General features: G+C 53.8%; 1 protein-coding gene across 1 annotated transcript in view; it reads right to left on the bottom strand.

The window, feature by feature from the left end:
- The window catches only part of TMEM266 (transmembrane protein 266), a 91554-nt gene that overhangs the window by 32609 nt on the left and 40535 nt on the right, over nt 1-18410 (bottom strand). The window contains exons 4-6 of the mRNA XM_054531659.2: nt 14129-14283; nt 10717-10790; nt 994-1050 (exon numbers count right to left, since the gene is read on the bottom strand). Coding sequence (XP_054387634.2) covers nt 994-1050; nt 10717-10790; nt 14129-14283 — 286 coding nt within the window. The remainder of the gene's footprint in view (nt 1-993; nt 1051-10716; nt 10791-14128; nt 14284-18410) is intronic.

Raw genomic sequence — 18410 nt, 5'->3', positions numbered from 1 at the left:
CCCACCAGAAGGCCACCCCGCCCCTGGTGGCCCCTCCTGACCCTCCTGAGTCTTTAGGGGCCTCCTCCTCCTAGATGTTCTCCTGAGTGCACTGTGTCCTCCAAGTGACCTCAGCCCATCTCCAGCCCTTAGTTCAGATGGCCTTGGGCTGTCTTGCCCCTTCTCAAGATAGGGCCTGCATCCTGTATCCCAGGCGCTGGGCAGAGGCCAAGCTGGATCCCTCCCTGGCAGGGCAGGGGCTGAAGGCAGGCTCAGGGTGCCTCCTTCCCCAGGGGGAACAGGAGCCCGGAACCCCATCTCAGCTCTGTCCAGTGCAGAGTCTCTAACCCTCCAGGGGGGCAGGGCTAGGCAAGGAGTGGGCCCAGCCTGCACAATGAAGCCTTGGGCCCTGCCCTTCCGTCTGCCTGCCCCAGCCTGGCCGTGTTCTGAGCCATCCATCGGCCAGGCCCACTGTGTCAGATCCCAGCACTGAGCCAAAGAGGCTGAAATATAGATGGAGAGGTGAGGAAGGAGTGGGCAGCAGATCCTGACCGCCTTGCCTTGTCTGTGTGCACAACACTGCCAGCGACAGCCAGGCCTCCCTGACCTCATCCCACCCACCACACCCACCCGTGTGGCGGGAAGCAGAATGGAAACTCAGCCTGAGAAGCACGTTGACAGTTTCCCGCTCAGCTTTCCATTTAGGGTGGATTTATTTGTTTTAAAACACATTTCAAAAGCTTTTCAAATTGATTCAAATCGTAAAATTTTGCAGAACATCAAGGAGTTCTGCATTCCTTTTAACATTCTAAACGAATGTTTCAGAACATTCCTTTGCTGGAGACAGTCTCAGTTCCCCCTCCCTGCCCCACCCAACATGCGCAGCCACAGAGGTCAAGTTGGAGAAGGAGCCAGCCTTTTGGATGGTGTCCACCCTGGGATGGATGGGACATGACGTTTTCCAGCTTCCAGGATGGCTGAGTGGGGGCTTTGGTGGTGGACATTGGTCTTTACCTCTATTTTGTTTTCGATGTAATCCCAGATCCCAAGCACCACAATCCGTAGAACAGTCTGAGGAAAGGAAGTGAGAAAGTGGTTATTCTCCAGGTCCTCCTCCAGCCAAGAAGATTCCAGAGCTCAGCACTCAGAGCTCTGCTTCTGCATTCAGTAAAAGGAAAAGGTCTCCGCCATCCCCTAAGCATTCCTCGGCCCCTGGGCCCTCTCCACTCCCACAGCCAGTGCCCCAGCTCCAGCCTTCGTGGTGGCCGCGCCTCCTGCTGGCTCCTCTGCCTGCAGGCTCAGACCCTCCATCTCTGTGCCATCACCTGGGCGCTCCTGATGCCATTTTCAGTGCTCCCTGTACATACAGAATACACTCCAAATCCCTTGGAAGGATACTTAGGACCTTGCCTGCTTCTCCTGTGTCATCTTTTGCCACTCCTGTCATGCTGCAAACCACTTACGAATCTTTAAACATACACGCTCTCTCTCATGGCCTTGTCTTTGCACGTGGCAAAAACGCAGTTGACTCCCTTCTCCACTCCCCGACCCCAAATCCCTTCCCTCCTTCCTGTACAATAACTGAAGCTCCAGCATGGCCACCCAACTAAAGACTACATTTCCCAGCCCTCCTTGCATCTGGGAGTGGCCATGTGACTACATTCTGGCCAATGGGTAGCAAGCAGAAGCACCCAGTACAACTTTTAGGTTGTGCCCTTAAATGAATTAGGCTCCTCCTCCTCCTTCCTTCTTCCCAAGGCCTAGAATTGGGTGCATAAGTGTGATGGTGTGCCACCTTCAACCAAGGAGGGCCAGGCCGCAAGACAAAAGCCTGCTGGGTCCCCAACAGCCCCAAGCCTTACCTATCCACTTAATGTGTTTTTCCATGAGAGAGAAATGGACCTTGCCTTGTTTAAGCTCCTGTGTTTTGGTTTTCTTGTAACAGCAGCTTGGCCTGTGCCTAAGCCAGCAGGGCTTTCCCCTTCCTGTCCTCCTGGCTTAAACGTCACCTCCATGAAGCTCTTGCACACGCCCCAGCTCAGCTGACGCCTCCTTCCTGGGTGTTCCTATGGTCTCTGGGCGTCACCCTCCACAGCACTTCCTCGTACCTTGTGCTGATTCCCTCCCCATCCCCCAGTGGAGGCTCAAGGGACCTGGTCTGCTTTCTCTCTTTTATCCCTAACACCTGGCATACAGTAAACACCAGGCGATTATGCACTGTGGACAGATGAACAATGCGTGCATGAATGAATAATTACCGAATGGTGCTGCCTTCAGGAGAGGTTTCCTCACCAAGAGGACATCTTTCTCCAAAGAAGCCTCTAAATGCTGGTCTCGTAAGATGCTGGTGCATTTGTCTACAGGCTCTTCCTTGAGCCAAGATCACTTTAATTCACAGTGATTCACACCAGATGGTGCCCCTCTCCCGCATGCCTGTAGTACAAGCCTAGCCTTCTGAACTCTGCGAAGCTGCCTGGAGGATCATCACCCACAGCTGTTATGCCACAGAAAGGCTTGGCTGGTAAAATCCAGCTCTTTCTCGTGAAGGACAATCTTGATTTCTGTGAAGGGATGGGAAGGTGAATGCTCGTGGGGGACAGTCATGTTGCCTTCTCTGAATACAGAGAGGAGCATGTGGCAGCCCGAAGTCCGCTCCGCTATAACTTCCCGGTCTCTGGGTGGGTGGCCCCACGCTTAACTGCAAGACAGCTTGCAGGGGTGGGAAGAGATCTGGGTGGGGTGGCCACAATGTCTTGAGATCATAGCTCAATAATGGGCTGGTTGTGTGGCCTTGGGCAAGTCAAATCCCGTCCTTGGGCCTCAGTTTCTCCTTCTGGCAGAGAGGTGGGTTACATGTTATAATTCTTCCAAATATTTATGAGAATAATATCTGCCATCTACTATATATGTCTGTGAGTGCCAGACCCTGGACCAGCCCTCCTAACATGTGATTCCCATTTTACAGAAAGGGTCAGAGAAGGAAGCTGCCCATAGCCACACAACAATCAGGAACGAAGGCAACATTTGGACCCAGAGGTTTCTGGTTCTGCAGAGTGTACTCAGCTGTGTAAGGACACCACATAACAAGCAGGCACAATGGCTCACACCTGTAATCTCAGCAGTTTGGGAGGGCGAGGCGGGCGGATCACTTGAGGTCAGGAGTTCAAGACCAACCTGGCCAAATGGTGAAACCTCATCTCTACTAAAACTACAATCATTGGCTGGGCGTGGTGGCGCACACCTGTAATCCCAGCTACTCAGGAGGCTGAGGCAGGAGAATTGCTTGAACCTGGGAGGCGGAGGTTACAGTGAGCTGAGATCATGCCACTGCACTCCAGCCTGGGTGACAGAGAGACCCTGTCTCAAAACACACACACACCACATAATAATATGGTTTCTTTTTTTTTTTTTGAGACAGTCTCGCTCTGTCGCCCAGGTTAGAGTGCAGTGGCACGATCTTGGCTCACTGCAAGCTCCACCTCCCAGGTTCACGCCATTCTCCTGCCTCAGCCTCCCGAGTAGCTGGGACTACAGGCACCTGCCACCATGCCCGGTTAATTTTTTGTATCTTTAGTAGAGACAGGGTTTCACCGTGTTAGCCAGGATGGTCTCAATCTCCTGACCTCATGATCCGCCAGCCTTGGCCTCCCAAAGTGCTGGGATTACAGGCATGAGCCACCTCGCCCGGCCATATGGTTTCTTTTGTTGCTGCCCAACCCCTCTAATTGTGCTGAGATTGAAACTTAGTGTTTGTCTCCTCTGAAATGCTACAATAGCCATATGTATCCTGAACTCTCAGTTCTGGGGTGTCCAAAACAAAAGTCCAGGCTGGGAAGATGGGAACAGGGCCTGGTGCAAATATAATTTCTGCTGTGGCAACTGCTCCTTTCTGCCCCTTCTTCTCCTTTTAAAATGGTGGTTAAATACACGTAACACAAAACACACCATCTTAACAATTTTGAAGTGTCCAAGTGTGTTAAGTACATTCACACTGCTGTGCAGCCATCACCACCATGCACCTTTAGAGCTTTCTCACCTTCCCAAACTGAAACTCTGTACCTGCTGAACAGTAACTCCCTATTCTGCCTCTCCCCTTTCTACTTTCTGTCTCTATGAATCTGACTCCTTTAGGATCCTCAAATAAGAGGAATCATCATGCTTCTTTAGAAACAACACTCTTCTTAGCTGAAAAGGCAGAGGCCCAGGAGTGAGGGGTGGAGGGAGCCGGCCAGGCGTGGGACTCAGCCAGCAGAAGTTGAGCAGGAAGAGGAGGCAGCAGACAGCGCACCCAGAGCCTCTGTGCCCCGGGAAGGAACGGGGCTGAATGGTTTCATGAACCAGAGCAGTGCCAGGGAAGCAGGTGAAACAGCTAGAATCCCAGCCGCTGCCTTCCCTCTGTGCTGGCCCATCCGCAGGGGACCCATCCTCGGAGGCCTGGCTCAAGCCCCACTCTTCTGGGAGCCTTTCCTTCTTAGCTCAGCCCATGGAAACAGAACAGCAAGAAGCCGCTGTGGAGAGGGCTCGGGAAACACCTCCCAGCCAGGCCTCCTGCTAGAGATGGGGAAGCGGTGGCTTCAGGTCAGGGTCAAGGCCAGAGTGACCCTGGCTCTGATACACCCCACCTGCTGGCTTTTCCCCCCCGCAGCATCCTTCCCCTCCCCAGACACCTTTGCCGAGACCCACTGTCCATGGAGGCAGGGACAGAACCTCACTGCCCTGCCCCCCACAGACCGAGCATAGTCTTACACGTCCGAAAACACGGGCTGGACTAACCCACTGACTGCCTGTGCTTCTCAATGTGCAGCCAGGGACGCCCCGCTTAAGCAGCATCAAGGGGTTTATGTAAAACGCAGAGTCCTGGACTCTCGTGGAGAGCCAGGATATCAGAAACTCTGGGCACAAGCCCCAGAATATGCTTTTTAAAGAAACTCCCCCGGATCACCCGAGAGAACCGCGGGGATGTGTGAGGCGACCCTGCCCCGGGTTACAACAGGAGACCACAGGCCCACAAGCAATAACGAGAAAGGGCGTTCGTTAGATGGGGAGTCGAGAGTCTAGTCCTCTTTCTGGCTCCAATCATTCCTTACTAACCACCTGACACTGGCCCGATCTCTGGACAGATCTGGACTGAAAGCAGATCCACGCCCTTCATGCGGCCGCCTTCAGAGCCGCTCCAGAGCTCAGCGAGGCACACGGCTCACTAAAAAAGCAGGGTGACGATGAGGGATTGCCCCACCCCCAGCCATAGCCCCAGCCCCAGCCCCAGGGCCGTGGCCTTGCAATACTGACCCCTAAAAGTTGCAAAGGGCTTTGAAGGAGCATCTGAGGGAGCTGGAATCCCCAGCTTCAGCCTCCTCCTTTCCCACCTGGGGCGAAGGGTTTTCAGCCTCCGTCATCCCAGTTTTGCCTTCAGGAGGCTGCTCTGATAAGCAGTGTAGGCTACAGCCTTGGCAAACACTCAAGGATGGTGCCATTTATTGAGTATTATGAGCAAAGTTTTTATACCATTTGAGAGACGCAGAAACTGAGGTGTGAAGAGTGGCAGGTGAACCTTCTGGTCCCTGGACCCCTCTTGCCTTCCGCCTCAGGTGCCCTCATCTTCTGTTCCTGGTCAAGCCCTGCTCTCAAGAAGGGACTCCCCTCATCTCTTCCAAGGGAAGGAAAAGCTGACTTCTCTGAAGGAAGGGGTCCAGGCTTCAGGCTGCAGGAGGGGAGAGTGGGAAGTCCCAAGCCTTGCACCTGGTCCAGGCCCTGCCTCAGCCAAATGGCAGAAAGAGCTCCTGCCGCTTCCTGCTGCCTGAGGCCGAGGCCCTCCCCTCAGTAGAATCAGCGTCTTTCCCTGGGGAGGGGCCTGATGAGGCTGCCAGAGTTTGGAAACCTTGGGAGATGTAGGCAGAAGTAGCTGTTAGTCTATAAGTTGGCTTTGTGCAAATTTTTAAAAGGCAGAGGGAGATCCCCAGATCACCTCTTAGTGAGCAGAATGGGGGCTTGACACCCCTGTGCCCTGCAGAGCCATCCCCACGTGGGGCCCGCCAGCCAGGGAGAAGGGAGCAGCCGTGTCTAGCCCCAAGCCCGCGGCCTCCCAACACTGCCGGCAGTGGGTTAGGGGCGTAGGGTGGTGTGTGGCTCAGGGGAGCAGGCTGGTCTAAGGAACAGCCACCACGGGTACCAGGCACTGGGGGCTGACCCCTGGCACTTCCTTAAGAAGATCTGCTCTTGGACAAATTTTCCCTGGGGTTAAACTACAATGGCAAGAGGAAGACGTGGATTCCAGGATCCAACTACAAGGCCAAAGTAAGAAATGTGAAGATCTGTGTGGTAGCTGACACTGTCACCAGTCTCACACTGGTGAGGAGAAGAAAAATTGGGGCTGGACACAGTGGCTTTGCCTGTAATCCCAGCACTTTGGGAGGCCAAGTGGAGAAGATCACTTGAGCTCAGGAGTTTGAGACCAGCCTGGGCATCATGGCGAAACCCCATCTCTACAAAAAACATACAAAAATTAGCCAGGTGTGGTGGTACACGACTGTAATCCCAGCTACTCGGAAGACTGAGGTGAGGGGATCACTTGAGCCAAAGAGGTTGCAGCTGCAGTGAGCTGTGATAGGACCACTGCACCCCAGCCTGGGTGACAGAGTGAGACCCTGTCTCGAAAAGAAAAGAAAAGTGTGCTGTGCTACCTCGTGGATGAGCCAAGGAAACGTGCTAAAAGATGCCAGTCACAAAAGACTACATAGTGTAAGCTTTTGTTTACATGAAATATCCGGAAGAGTTCAGTGCACAGAGACAAAAGCAGATTACTAGCTGGCAGGGGCGGCCGTACGGGGGCAGGGAGAGTGACTGCTACTGGGTATGGGGTCTCCTTTTGAGGGTGCTTTGGAAATCAGGTAGGTTTCCAAAGTGCTTTGGAATCAGGTAGAGGTGACAGCTGCACATCACTGTGTGGGTACTAAATGCCACGGAATTGTCCATTGTAAAAGGGGTATGTGAAGAGAATTTCACCTCAACAGAAGGAGGAGGAAGAGAGGGAGAGGAGAGTCAGTAGCTGCTGCCACCACTGCCTGAGGCTCCTGTCTAGAAGGCCAGCCACAGCTCTGCTTTCTCTTCTCCCAGGGAAAGAGCTGGGGCTGCCTGGGCCTTTCCAGACCCCAGGGACGCAGCCAACACCCCACAGCCTGCACTGGGCCCTGCTGCAGGGTGGCCTGGCCTTGGCCAGGAGGCCCCAAGGACTCCTGCAGTCTCAGGGGAGGAGCATCAGACTTCCCAGTTCCAAGTGGCCAGCTGGGCCTGGCCTCAGCCAAGGGCGGGGCTGCGCTTTGGAGGAACGTTTGCACAATTCTCCATCTGGATTGCAAGGCTCTGCATATTCTTGGTACTGCAGGGCCACGTGAAGTGCAGTGACCCTGTGTGACCTGGACGACTGGGGCCCAGGAAGTCTCACGGGCATCCACTCTCACCTTGGACCCTGTGCAGGGACCCCTGCACAGCCTGCCTGATGAGGGGCACCTACTCTCACTGCTTTGAGAGCATCTGTCTCACTGTCAAACAGCTTGGCCCATTTGAACAGATGTCCTCAAATGGAGCCCAAACCAGCCTCACACTCCCCTTCTCTGGGCCTAGCTCTATGGCCTGGGGCCAGCACAGAGCAAAGTAGCCCATCTTCAAAGAGCAGCCTGCAGAGCTCCAGGGTGGGCAAAGGCCGGGACAGAGGCCCACTCACCCACCCAGAGGCCTGCACCTGGGCCCACCTGCCATTCCTGCAGGCCCTGGGCAGGTTTCTGCACCTCTCCAGGCCTCAGTTTCACAACTCATAAAATGTCCTACCCACCTTCCAGGACTGTCCTAAGACTCAGCTGAGAGGAGGGGTGGAGAACTGCTCAGGACAGGCCCAGGCCTCCAGGACAGCAGGAGCCGCGGCGGGGTGACCTTCTTGGAATTTCCTGTGGAGTAATGCCCACTCCCTAAGGCCGAGGAGGCTCGGAGTGCCACCCCACCCTCGGCCCACAGCCACATCCCTGGGTATTAACCAGGAAAGAACTGGCAGACCTGAAGATATGGCACTCATTTCTCCCAGCTGAGGAGGGGGTACCAGTCATCCTGGGTCTGTGGTCTGATTGATCGCTTGGTCGGACTTTCTTTCTCCAGTCCTTCCCAGAGACCCCGGTCCCTTCCCACCCTGCCAGCTTCAGGGCCTCCAAAGGATGCGGTCAGGGGCAAGAGACCAGCTTAGGTGCCCAGAGCCTTGGGTCCAGTTTTGGTCTTAACTGGCTGCGTAACCCTAAGCTGCTCTCCTTGTCTGTGCAGTATTTTGAAAGGACGCTGCTGGCATGGTGGGCAAACACGCAGGCTGACCCACCACTGATGGACACTGGGCTCTCCTGGCCCTTGCTATTGGGCATCCCAGTCATTGTGAGGGGCACAGACATGCTCGCATGTTTCCAAGTTGTCTGGGGGCAGGGGACCTCCATGAGACCCTTCTAGTAACAAGGTTCTGACACGGTTCTTATGGGCACGCAGCAAGACCACGGAAATCTGTGCTTGCTAGTGTGGTGTGAGCTGTGTGTGTATTCCCGCAGGTTCTGTGCCTCATTCATTCGTCACTCGATCCCCATGCACCGGCCCTCCATTCATGCTGAACACTGGCAGGGGCGGCTCCTGCTACCTGCGGCCTGGCTCCACCTCCTCACCATCTTTGACAAGGTCAAGGTAACGGAGCCAGCCCTTCCTCCCCAGTCTCCTGCAGACCCTGCTCTCCCCGCTCAGCTGTGGGAGGACCCAGCCCCTTCCCTGGTTTGGGGGCGCCTATGGGGGACTCTGAGGCTGCGATTCCTGTGCACAGGGGTTTGTCTGTTTCAGGTGGCTTGTCTCCGGCAGTGACAGGAAGGGAATGCTAAATTAACGCTGGGCAATAAATTCTGCAAAAGCCAATAAAACCAAAGCAGAGGGATAGAGGGGAAGAACCGCAGCAACTGATTAAACATTTTTGTTGGCAGTCACAGACACATGGCACATTTTCCAAGGTTTGCATCAAGGAGACATCTGGCCACGGCCCATGTGTCTGTGGGAGGGAATCCTGGCCAGGCAGAGACAAGAGGCCAGGGAGGGCAAGACCCACATGGGGGCTGTAAGCTGGGGAGCAGGCACTCTGCTCTGCGGGGCAGAGGCACCTCCAGGGCAGTGATCTCAGGAAGGTGGTTAGGACCCCTTCTGGGAGGGCAGTGCTGCGATCTGTCCCCTCCATCTGAGCCTCAGGCCCAGGCTCGCCAGCCAGCTCCGTGGGCTGTAGGAGGTGAGGCCCAGGAAAGGGAATGTTCCATGCTTGGAATGCCTGCTGCCTGGCCCACCACACCCCACACCCGGACTCAGGATTCTGGACTCAAGACCCAAAGCCCAGCTCCCTCCTGATTTTTAGGGAGAGAGAGAGAGAGAGAGAGAGAGACAGCAGAGCCATTAGCTAGGCCAGAGGGGACCCACAGGAGGACGCTGGGACTCCTGACTCCCCAGGTTCCCTACCTCAGTGCCTCTGCCCACGCCACCCTCTCCCACAGCATCCTTCCTCCCTTCAAGGCCCCCTGTCTTGGGGTCCCAGAGCACCCGTGCCTCAGGTAGAGCAGCTCCCGTTGGTGTGAGATGTGCGTATGTTCCCAGCAGGTGCTGTGCCTCTCGCGTTCCTGCCTTTCCCCGAGGGTTTGCTGAGCCATGCTGAAAGGCCCACGGGACTCCGCATGGGCTAACATGTACCCGTAGCAGGGATGGGATGCTCAAGGGTGGAGTGACACAGTGGCCCGCTGACTTGGGCCAGTCCTAGGCTCTGTTAGGAGAAACCAGTTTTCCACATGAAACTCTCCTGTCCTTCAGTGACCCTCCAGTGCGCACAGTACAGGATAAAACCCTGCCTGCAGCAGGCCCAAGCCAATTCCTCCCACACCCACATACAGGCCAGAGTCTCACTGGGACAGCCTGGGAACTGCTCAAAGGAAGTGTCACTCACCCCCATGCAAAAACAGAGGAATGTGCTGCCCAGACATGTCAGCTTCTGCACCAAGCCCAGGGGCCCGCAGATCTCTGTAAACTTTCCCCCTCCCCTCACCACAGAGATTTGCACTTGGTCTTTACTAGCCGACTCCAGCAACGCTGAAGGGGGTCCGTGCTCCCTGAGCCCCCACCTCAAAAACACAGCCTCACACTCACACTGAGAGGCACATCTTTCGGCTCCGTCAGACCCAGGGCCCTTGCAGGACCAGGTCGGGTCCACTGCCTGGCTTTGTGACCCCATTCCCCCACCCCCTGCGTGCTTCAGCCCCAAAGGTCTGGCCAACTGTGGGTCCAAGACCACAGCCACAATGTCCTAAGAGCTTCCCTGTGTGGGCACCTGGCTTAAGCCTCACCTCCCGCTCGCTCCTTACTGGCCGCACCCAACACCGGCTGCCCTGGGACGCCACACTCAGTCTCACCTTCACCAGTGTCATCGCCCACCCCTCACCTGGAGAACACCTGCTCATCCACGGGGGTTCCTCCCAGGAATCACCTACTAGGGCCAAACCCCCCTGGCTGGGTCAGGCTCCCTGTACCATTTCCCCCGCAGAGATCATCTATCTATATTTTGTCTCCCTCCCAGCAGCCTCAAGGGCTAGCAGGGGACCTGATGCTAGAAACCATTTCGAAAAGTAGACCTTGGTTTCCCCAGGACAGGAGTCACCCAACAGAGGAGGTGACAGGGCCAGAGTCTCCACCTACCTCTGAGAAGAACACGGACAGAATGACCAGGCTGATCCAGTGAATCACGCCAGCAAACTGGAACGCGCTGGAAACTGCAAAGGACACGATAAGGACCAATTTTAGGAGCGAGGAATTAGGTGAGTTGCTGTGGGGGCTTCGCAGCATCCGTCCGGACCTCTGGGACCCCAGGGACTGCCTGCATGAACGTTTAGATCTGGTGGAAATCGGGTCAGAGAGCAAGGGCAGCTTTAGCTGGTGTCTGCAGTGAAGGCAGTAGGTAATTTGTGAGCCAACGATGCTGTTCTTCTTGCCTCCAATGCAAGGGGCTGCCTCCTTCTCCCCCACAGGCTGCCTCTCTCAGATCCTGCTTGGTCTTGGTGGGCTTTTGGCTGTAGCCAGACTCTAGGAAGAAGCCCTCCAGAAGGGGCTCATGAAGACATTCATGGCTTTTGGGCTGTGTAGGCACCTTCAGTTGAGGCTGGATGGGCTTTTAGAAATCCAGCCCACAGTTCACCCCCAAAGTGCTGTGCACAGTCAGGGGACTCTAGGTGAGCTTACTGTGACTTTCTTTTCATTCTGGAAACCGAGTGGCAGAGACAGTGGTGTTGGCCAGTGTGTTTTAGAGAGAAGGCTGCAGTGAGGACTGGCAGGGGAGCCAGGCGTGGGGTGGAGGTGTCTGCCTCCCTCCCTAGATTGGCAGAGCCAGTGGGATGGGGTCTGCTAAACTTCCACATTGCCCTACTTGCCCCCAGGTTCTGGAGTAGGAGTGAGGGCAGCCATCAGCCCCTGAGGGTTCCCGCCCCACCTTTCACCAGCCACTCCTTAGAGTTCAGCATTTTCTTTGGAAAGCCCTTTTAAAATACATGAAGCCACAGCCAGCCTTCGAACCCTGGCATGGCATGGTTTTTAGCCAGCCAGGCCAAAAGCAGGATGCTGGGGCCCAGGACAAAGGTCAGGGGAGCTCTGATGGAGACTGGGTGGGAGGGATCACCCCAGAGGGTAGAGGGCTCCCCAGAGGCCTAAAAGAAATACTGGTGGGTTACCCTGGGATACTGGGGAAGGGCTGAGAGGGGGTAAGGGGCAGGATTGCTGCTGAGAACATGCCTGCTCTGCCTCCTTCATGGGCTGCAGCCAGGCCGGCTTGACACACTGCTCAGAACCCCCCCCCCCCCCCCAGGGCCAAGGGAAAGTGCCCAGTGCCTTCAGCAGGGAGGGCCAGACTGAAACAGAGGAACCCACAACCTCTCCCGAAGCTCTGGGATCTGCAGACCCTAGGGGTGGGTAGAAATCAGGTCACAGAGCGTAGCCAGGGGAAGACGGCTGCAAAACCAGGTTCCAGGTGGGAGAATCTGAGGCTCCCTGGCTTTGGGCCAAGGCGACCCTTAGAAGATGAGTCCGGAGTCGGGCCACATGAATACCAGTGGGAACGAAGAGGCTGAGGCCTGTGTGACTCCAAGAAGACCTCCAAATGATTCTGAAAACATAAAATCTCTCCCCATTATTTCTCAAATGAATTCCTGTGCCTTTTTTTACGGTTTGCTTTAGAAGAGCAATAAATCTCTGATTGTGCATTTTATGGAATTTAAGATGCCTTTTATGAGCTGCTATTGGATCTCCCACCAAAATCAATCTCCTGGATACTTAATTTTAAGCAAAATTCCAGTGTCGGCTGGGTTCTCAGTTCTCCTCAATACCTTGTCACAGCCCAAGCAGCCGAGGGCCCCGAGGACAATCCGCCACAGGGAAAGAAAGCCTCCGTTATGGGCAGGTCTCATAAAAAGCAGACAGTATGGGTGAGTGGGAGGGAAAGTATACAACATGGTTTAATTGAAGACAGGTTGAGTGTAAAACCAGTACCGGTCACTTTATGCTGGAAGATCCTTTAATTGGAACCAAGGGGCCCCCAGCTGCATAAAACCCAACTAGGCTTATCAGACAAAAGCAATTCTGTGCTCACTGTCCACCCTCTCTCAGAGAGCAGAGAAGGCTCGTGTGACTTGGAGGGAGCTTGGACAGACCCTGAGTTCACAGGATCCCAGAAAGGAATTGGAGGCATTTGAGAAAGGAAGTCCAAGACGTCTGAATGGGTTTGGGGGTGACTGGATCTACAGTCCTGGATTTTGCCAATGGAAGGAAAAGAAATCTCTCTGGGGCTGATAATTGTACCTCTTTTTATTTTTTATTTATTTATTTATTTATTGGAGATGGGGTCTCACTCTGTCACCCAGGCTGGAGTGCAGTGGCGTGATCACGGCTCACTGCAGCCTCAACCTCCCAGGCTCAAACGATCCTCCTACTTCTGCCTCCCAAGGAGCTGGGACTACAGGCGTGTGCCACCATGCCAGGCTAATTTTTAAATTTTTTTGTAGAGACAGGGTCTCGCCATGTTCCCCAGGCTGGTCTCAAACTCCAGGGCTCAAGCGATCCTCCCTCCTTGGCCTCCCCACATGAGGTCACAGGCATGTGCCACCACACCTGGCCTGTGCCTCGTTTTAAATTCGCATTTGAAGGATCTACCTTTTGAGTCAGGGCAATACAGGGAACCAGGAACTGCACCAGAAACCACTCACTTATCCAAAGTCAAGAGGCAAGACACCTGCTCCTGCCCCTCTGGTGTGACAAACAGTCGGGGGTAGGCCGGGTGGGGTAAGCAGAGGATCCTCCATTCGGACAGCCATGTCACTATGGGACATCCAGGACAGAAGAGGTGGAAGACAAGGTTTAATGTGAAACTAAGACAAATGCCAAGAGGAAGAGAACTGGCCAAGCACTTAAATGACCTGGTGCTTTGAAGTCCCAGCTCCAATACCTCTTACTTAGGGCCAGTATCTCACTTCTCCAAATCTTAATTTGCCACGTCTATAATACGGGATCATATCCATCTCGCCCATCTCACAGGGTTACTGTAGTGTCAAATGTGTGGAAAAATGCTTTAAAAACTATCACGATACGTATAAATCACACTGCCAACTCACAGCTGGATAAAAATACCAGGAATCTTATCATCATTGTGGTCGCTGTCATCATTAGTTACTACAAGCTGAGATGCCTCCGTAAATGAGAACTCTCTTTAGACTACAGAAAATTCCAACCTGGAAAATTCCAAATGGGAGCAATTAAAAAAAATGCATACAGGGGTCCCCAACGTTTTTCATCTCATCAGTTTCTGATCATGGAATGCTGGGGAGGGGACTGCAGAGGCCACACTGGGCAGAGAGGGGCAAACTGAGGCTGGGGGTGACAGAGAGAGAAGCTGCCAGATGTATTTCCTCCCCAGTGGCCATCCCCATGAGCCCCAGGGCCTGAGGCTGGGCAGCAGCATCGGCGGGGACAGATCACAGCCTGCGGGTTGGGGACCCCTGATGAATGCAGATGCACATTGAATATTGACATCATATGTATTGGCATATGTATCTCTCTTGCTACTCACACTGGAGAAGCTTTATATCTATTAGAAGTTCCAGAGTCAGGAGAATCACCACCAATATTACACAGGCTACCAGGAAACTGTTGAGACTTGCACTGAGCAAAAATACCTGCCACACGGCTGCTCTCTTCCCACAGCACGGCTTCAGCCAGTTAGACCTGTGGGGACAAAAGTGGGGAGAAGAGAGGCTCAGAGTGGGAGAGGACAAGAGGGTGGACCCCGGCCAAAGCCCTGCTCTCAAACCCACCAGCGTCACTCCTCCCAGGCTCTCTCCCTGGCTCTAGGCTTCACGGCGAAACACAACCTTATTCAAGAGGCTGGGGAGCATCATAAAGGGTGAAAATGTCTCATTAAGAAATGGAGCTGGCCTTTTTTTTTTTTTTTTTGAGACAAAGTCTTACTCTGTTGCCCAGGCTGGAGTGCAGTGGTGCAATCTCAGCTCACTGCAACCTCTGTCTCCCAGGTTCAAGCAATTCTCCTGCCTCAGGCTCCCAAATAGCTGGGGCTACAGGTGCGTGTTACCACGCCCAGCTGATTTTTGTATTTTTGTAGAGATGGGGTTTCATCATGTTGGCCAGGCTGGTCTCGAACTCCTGACCTCAGCTGATCTGCCCACCTCGGCCTTCCAAAGTGCTGAGATTACAAGAATGAGCCACTGCTCACAGCTGGGCTTATATGCAAACCTGTAGCTCATGCAGCTCTGTGCTTCAGTCTTCTCAAAGTTGAAAAGGGTATGAGACCAACATCTGGTGGGTTAGTGTACAGTCGGCCTATGCGGCAAGTGCAGCGTGGAAACAATGTGTTAAATGTGTTGTTACTGCACTTCCGTGCGTCTCAGAATGCGGTGACATGGGCTCTGGCATTGGGGAGCATCTCAATTTGCCTTTAATAAGTGCTCGATGAGTCACTGAATGGATTTTCCATTTTTCAGCTATAAAAAGGAAGATTTGAACCAGATCGCTGTTTTTCAAAGTAGACTGAGTGGAACACTAGTTCCACAGAATGTTCATAGTTGTTATTTGATGCAAAAGTTTCCATGGTTGGGTACATTTTGGGAAATCTGGGTCCAACGAAGTTAAATGGATATTTTTCTCTGTGGGGCATTTTAGGGCCTTCAGTATGCTCCTATGCATCATCACGGTCCCAAAGAGACTGCAGAATCAGGGCTTCCCAAACTTGCTGGACCATGACACCCTTTGTCACAGAGTGAGAACCTGGTGAGACTAGAGTTCCACGGACTTTCAGGGAAACCCTTGACTATATGATCCTGGACATCACAGCAGAGGCGAGGCCTCCGAGGACAGAAGCTTTCCTGAGCAGGTCTGGAGGTGGGAGGGGTCACGGAATCTGAGCTGGGTGGGCTCCGCAGGGCACTAGACACCCTCCTCTCGGGAGCACAAGAAAGGCAACTCTGAGGGGCCTGGGGAATACAGGGATGGGGGAGCTGAGGTCAAACCTCACCGGCTTGATAGTTTAGGTACGAACAGGACCTGCCTGCCTCCCTTGCTGAGGAAGAGTTAGGCATCCTGAAGTGGCAGCCACAGCACCAGCCCGGGAGGCCACACTTCTGGCTCTGCCTTCGGCCACCCTGGGGCCCCGTGTGAAGGCTCCTCACCACTGTGGCCTCTGCCTCTGCCTCCCCATGTATAAACAGGGATAATGCTCCTGAACTCACAGGTCACTAAAGTTAAATGAGGGAACTGATCTGCCCTGTAAAGACAATGCGGCTGAAATGGATTGGTGATGATGACGACGATGATGATAAAATATCTGATGGCCCAAACATGGGGTTGGGAATGGGGGGTCTGCCCTGAGGCGCCCCCTTCTCTCGGAAGGAATAATGTGAATGCTTCAAGGAGACTTCTTCCTCACAGTCCATCCAGGGAAAGCCTGAAGGAGTCCCCCACCATTGGAAGGACAGACAAAGTTCACAGCTCATCAAGAAACCTGGCAGGACAATGGGCTAATTCACATTATTCTGAATATTTTCTAACACCTCTGGGAATGATAGGCCCCCATCCTCAACTCTGTGGGGAATGCAAAGACTGGTGTTCAGTCCCCAAACTCAGGGAGCTGCTCCCAGAAAGACAGGTAGGAGGACATCAACAGGCAAAGGAGGAAGAGGAAGAGGCCCTGTTGGATGGGGCTGGGGGTGGTCAATGTGAACCCCGCATGGTCCAAGAGTATGGGGCAAGAGATGAGAAGATCAGCCAGGTCAAAAGAGAGGGTTTTTCATTAAGGGACAAGCAGAAAATAGGAGGAGAATGGTCTGTGGGGGCCAGATGGTGAAGGCCATCAATGAACATCCTTATCGCCCACTTCAGGTGGATTTCGAAGTCCGTTGCAGAACCACATCTTTCTGCTTTCGTGCCGGCACACAGGGGCCAATCTCCAAGCAAGGGGCTACAGAGGATACCCCAGACTGAAACTGGGAGGAGCTCGGGAGGGTTGCCAGATCAAGCACAGGATGTCCAGTTACATCCCAACTTCACATAAAAAATGAGCAATTTTCTAGTATACCCTAAGCATTGCATACAATGGACTCATACTAAAAAATGATCTGTTGCTTATCTGAAATCCAAATTTAACTGGGAATCCTGTATGCTTATTTGCTAAAGCTGGCAGCCCTAAACTCAAGAGCCGAGGGGTCCGGGGGGGCCTGGTGAGGGCGGCTGTGATTTGATCAGAGAATGTATGGGAACCCTGGGATGCAGGCAGAAAGCCAGGATGAGCTGGGGAAAAGCGCATGGGAAGGCCATCTGTCCCAAAGGGGCAGGAGGGAGGGACCTGGCCAGGGAAGCCAGGTGCTCAGATGACAGCTTTGGCCCTGCTGGGCTGGAGGATCCCAGAAGCCTAAAGCTGCTGCCCGCAGCAGTGCCAGCAGCACGGCGCTTCCATCCATTAACGAGCCTTTGCATTTTAAGATATCTTTGGCTATCATCACCCCTCCTCACCTCCTGATTCTTCCTTCCGGCCTCACCTACTCCCCCTGCTTCTTTTCCCGCGATATGACATTCCTGCCTCCCCTTCCGCCAGCCCCATTTTCATCCTTCACACCTCTCACCCCAACTTCTCACCCAGCCTCCAGCCACCTCAGCGTTCCCGGAAGCCGGTTCCCCTCTGCCTGCTCACTCCTCCCCTACGGCTCTAGCAAGGTCTTTTCTAGGCCCCAAGGACACCCGGCTCCAATTCCACATTCTCCCCAATGCCCATTCCCATGTCTGTGGCCCCTAAAACTGATGGCATGTCATTGTCATTTGAAATCTGAGCCAAGCACCTTCAAGCGGTTATGAATAAAAAGGGCAGCTGCCAGGGCCATCTGCCTGGGCTGGCCAGCAGGAAGCCTCGTCTTCACGTTCCACAGAAGGTGCCGGGCATTTGTTCACCTTTGTGCCTCGGACATCCCTAAGACACTGCTCCTTCTATCCCAGAGGAGGGTCCTGAAGGGAGTAGGGAAAGAAACGAAGCATTGTATTCAGGAGCACTAGTTCCATATATTCAGTTCCCTATCAACAGGAGACTCAGATCTTGACCTGCCTCCAAGGGAGGAAAAGTCAATTTATATTGCTGTTTAAAATGTCATTTTTTCTTTTCTTTTCTTTTTTTTTTTTTTTTGTTAGAGAAACTTACTAACCATATCAGGTGGTTAGGAAGCTGCAGTAGGTGGGCGTCTGGAGTTACCTGTGGTCTGAAGTCAGCCCATAGCTGGCCTGACCCTGACACCACAGCACACTCCTCAGCCTCAGGGAAGAGCCAGGCAGAGGACTGGGCAGATGGCAGGATTGGAACGCCAGGCAGGGGATGACGGTCTTGAAGTCAAATGAACACCAACCCCACCATAAGCTAAGGTAGGCAGTGTGATCAAGAGAGGCGAAAATCCCTGCTCTTGGGCAGGTTACGCTCTAGTGGGAGAGAGGGTCAGGCAATCAATACAACAGGTTGTGGTGTGCTACAAGGCGATGGGTACTATAAGGAAGACACACAGAGCTGGTGGAGGGATTAGGACGGGTAAAGGATGAGTTGACATTTCAAATATGGTGGTCAGAGCAGGCCTCAGTGAGAAAGCGACACGTGAGAAAGCTGATGGGGGCGAGGGGACAGCAATCCAGGCATGGTTGAAATGTATACTAAATAGGGACTGTTTCTGGTAAAATTCTATTCAGCCCCAAAGTACCTCCAGCATGAGAAACACTAGGGTGATGGGAGCCAGGAGCTGGGCTGGGAGGAGGATAGGGCTTCCCCCTTCAGCAGTGGGTATAGCTCACCACCCACCACCATCTAGGGC

Source organism: Pongo abelii, chromosome 16 (assembly GCF_028885655.2).
Source record: "Pongo abelii isolate AG06213 chromosome 16, NHGRI_mPonAbe1-v2.0_pri, whole genome shotgun sequence".
Classification (NCBI taxonomy): domain Eukaryota; kingdom Metazoa; phylum Chordata; class Mammalia; order Primates; family Hominidae; genus Pongo; species Pongo abelii.
This window is presented reverse-complemented; position numbering and strand designations above follow the sequence as displayed.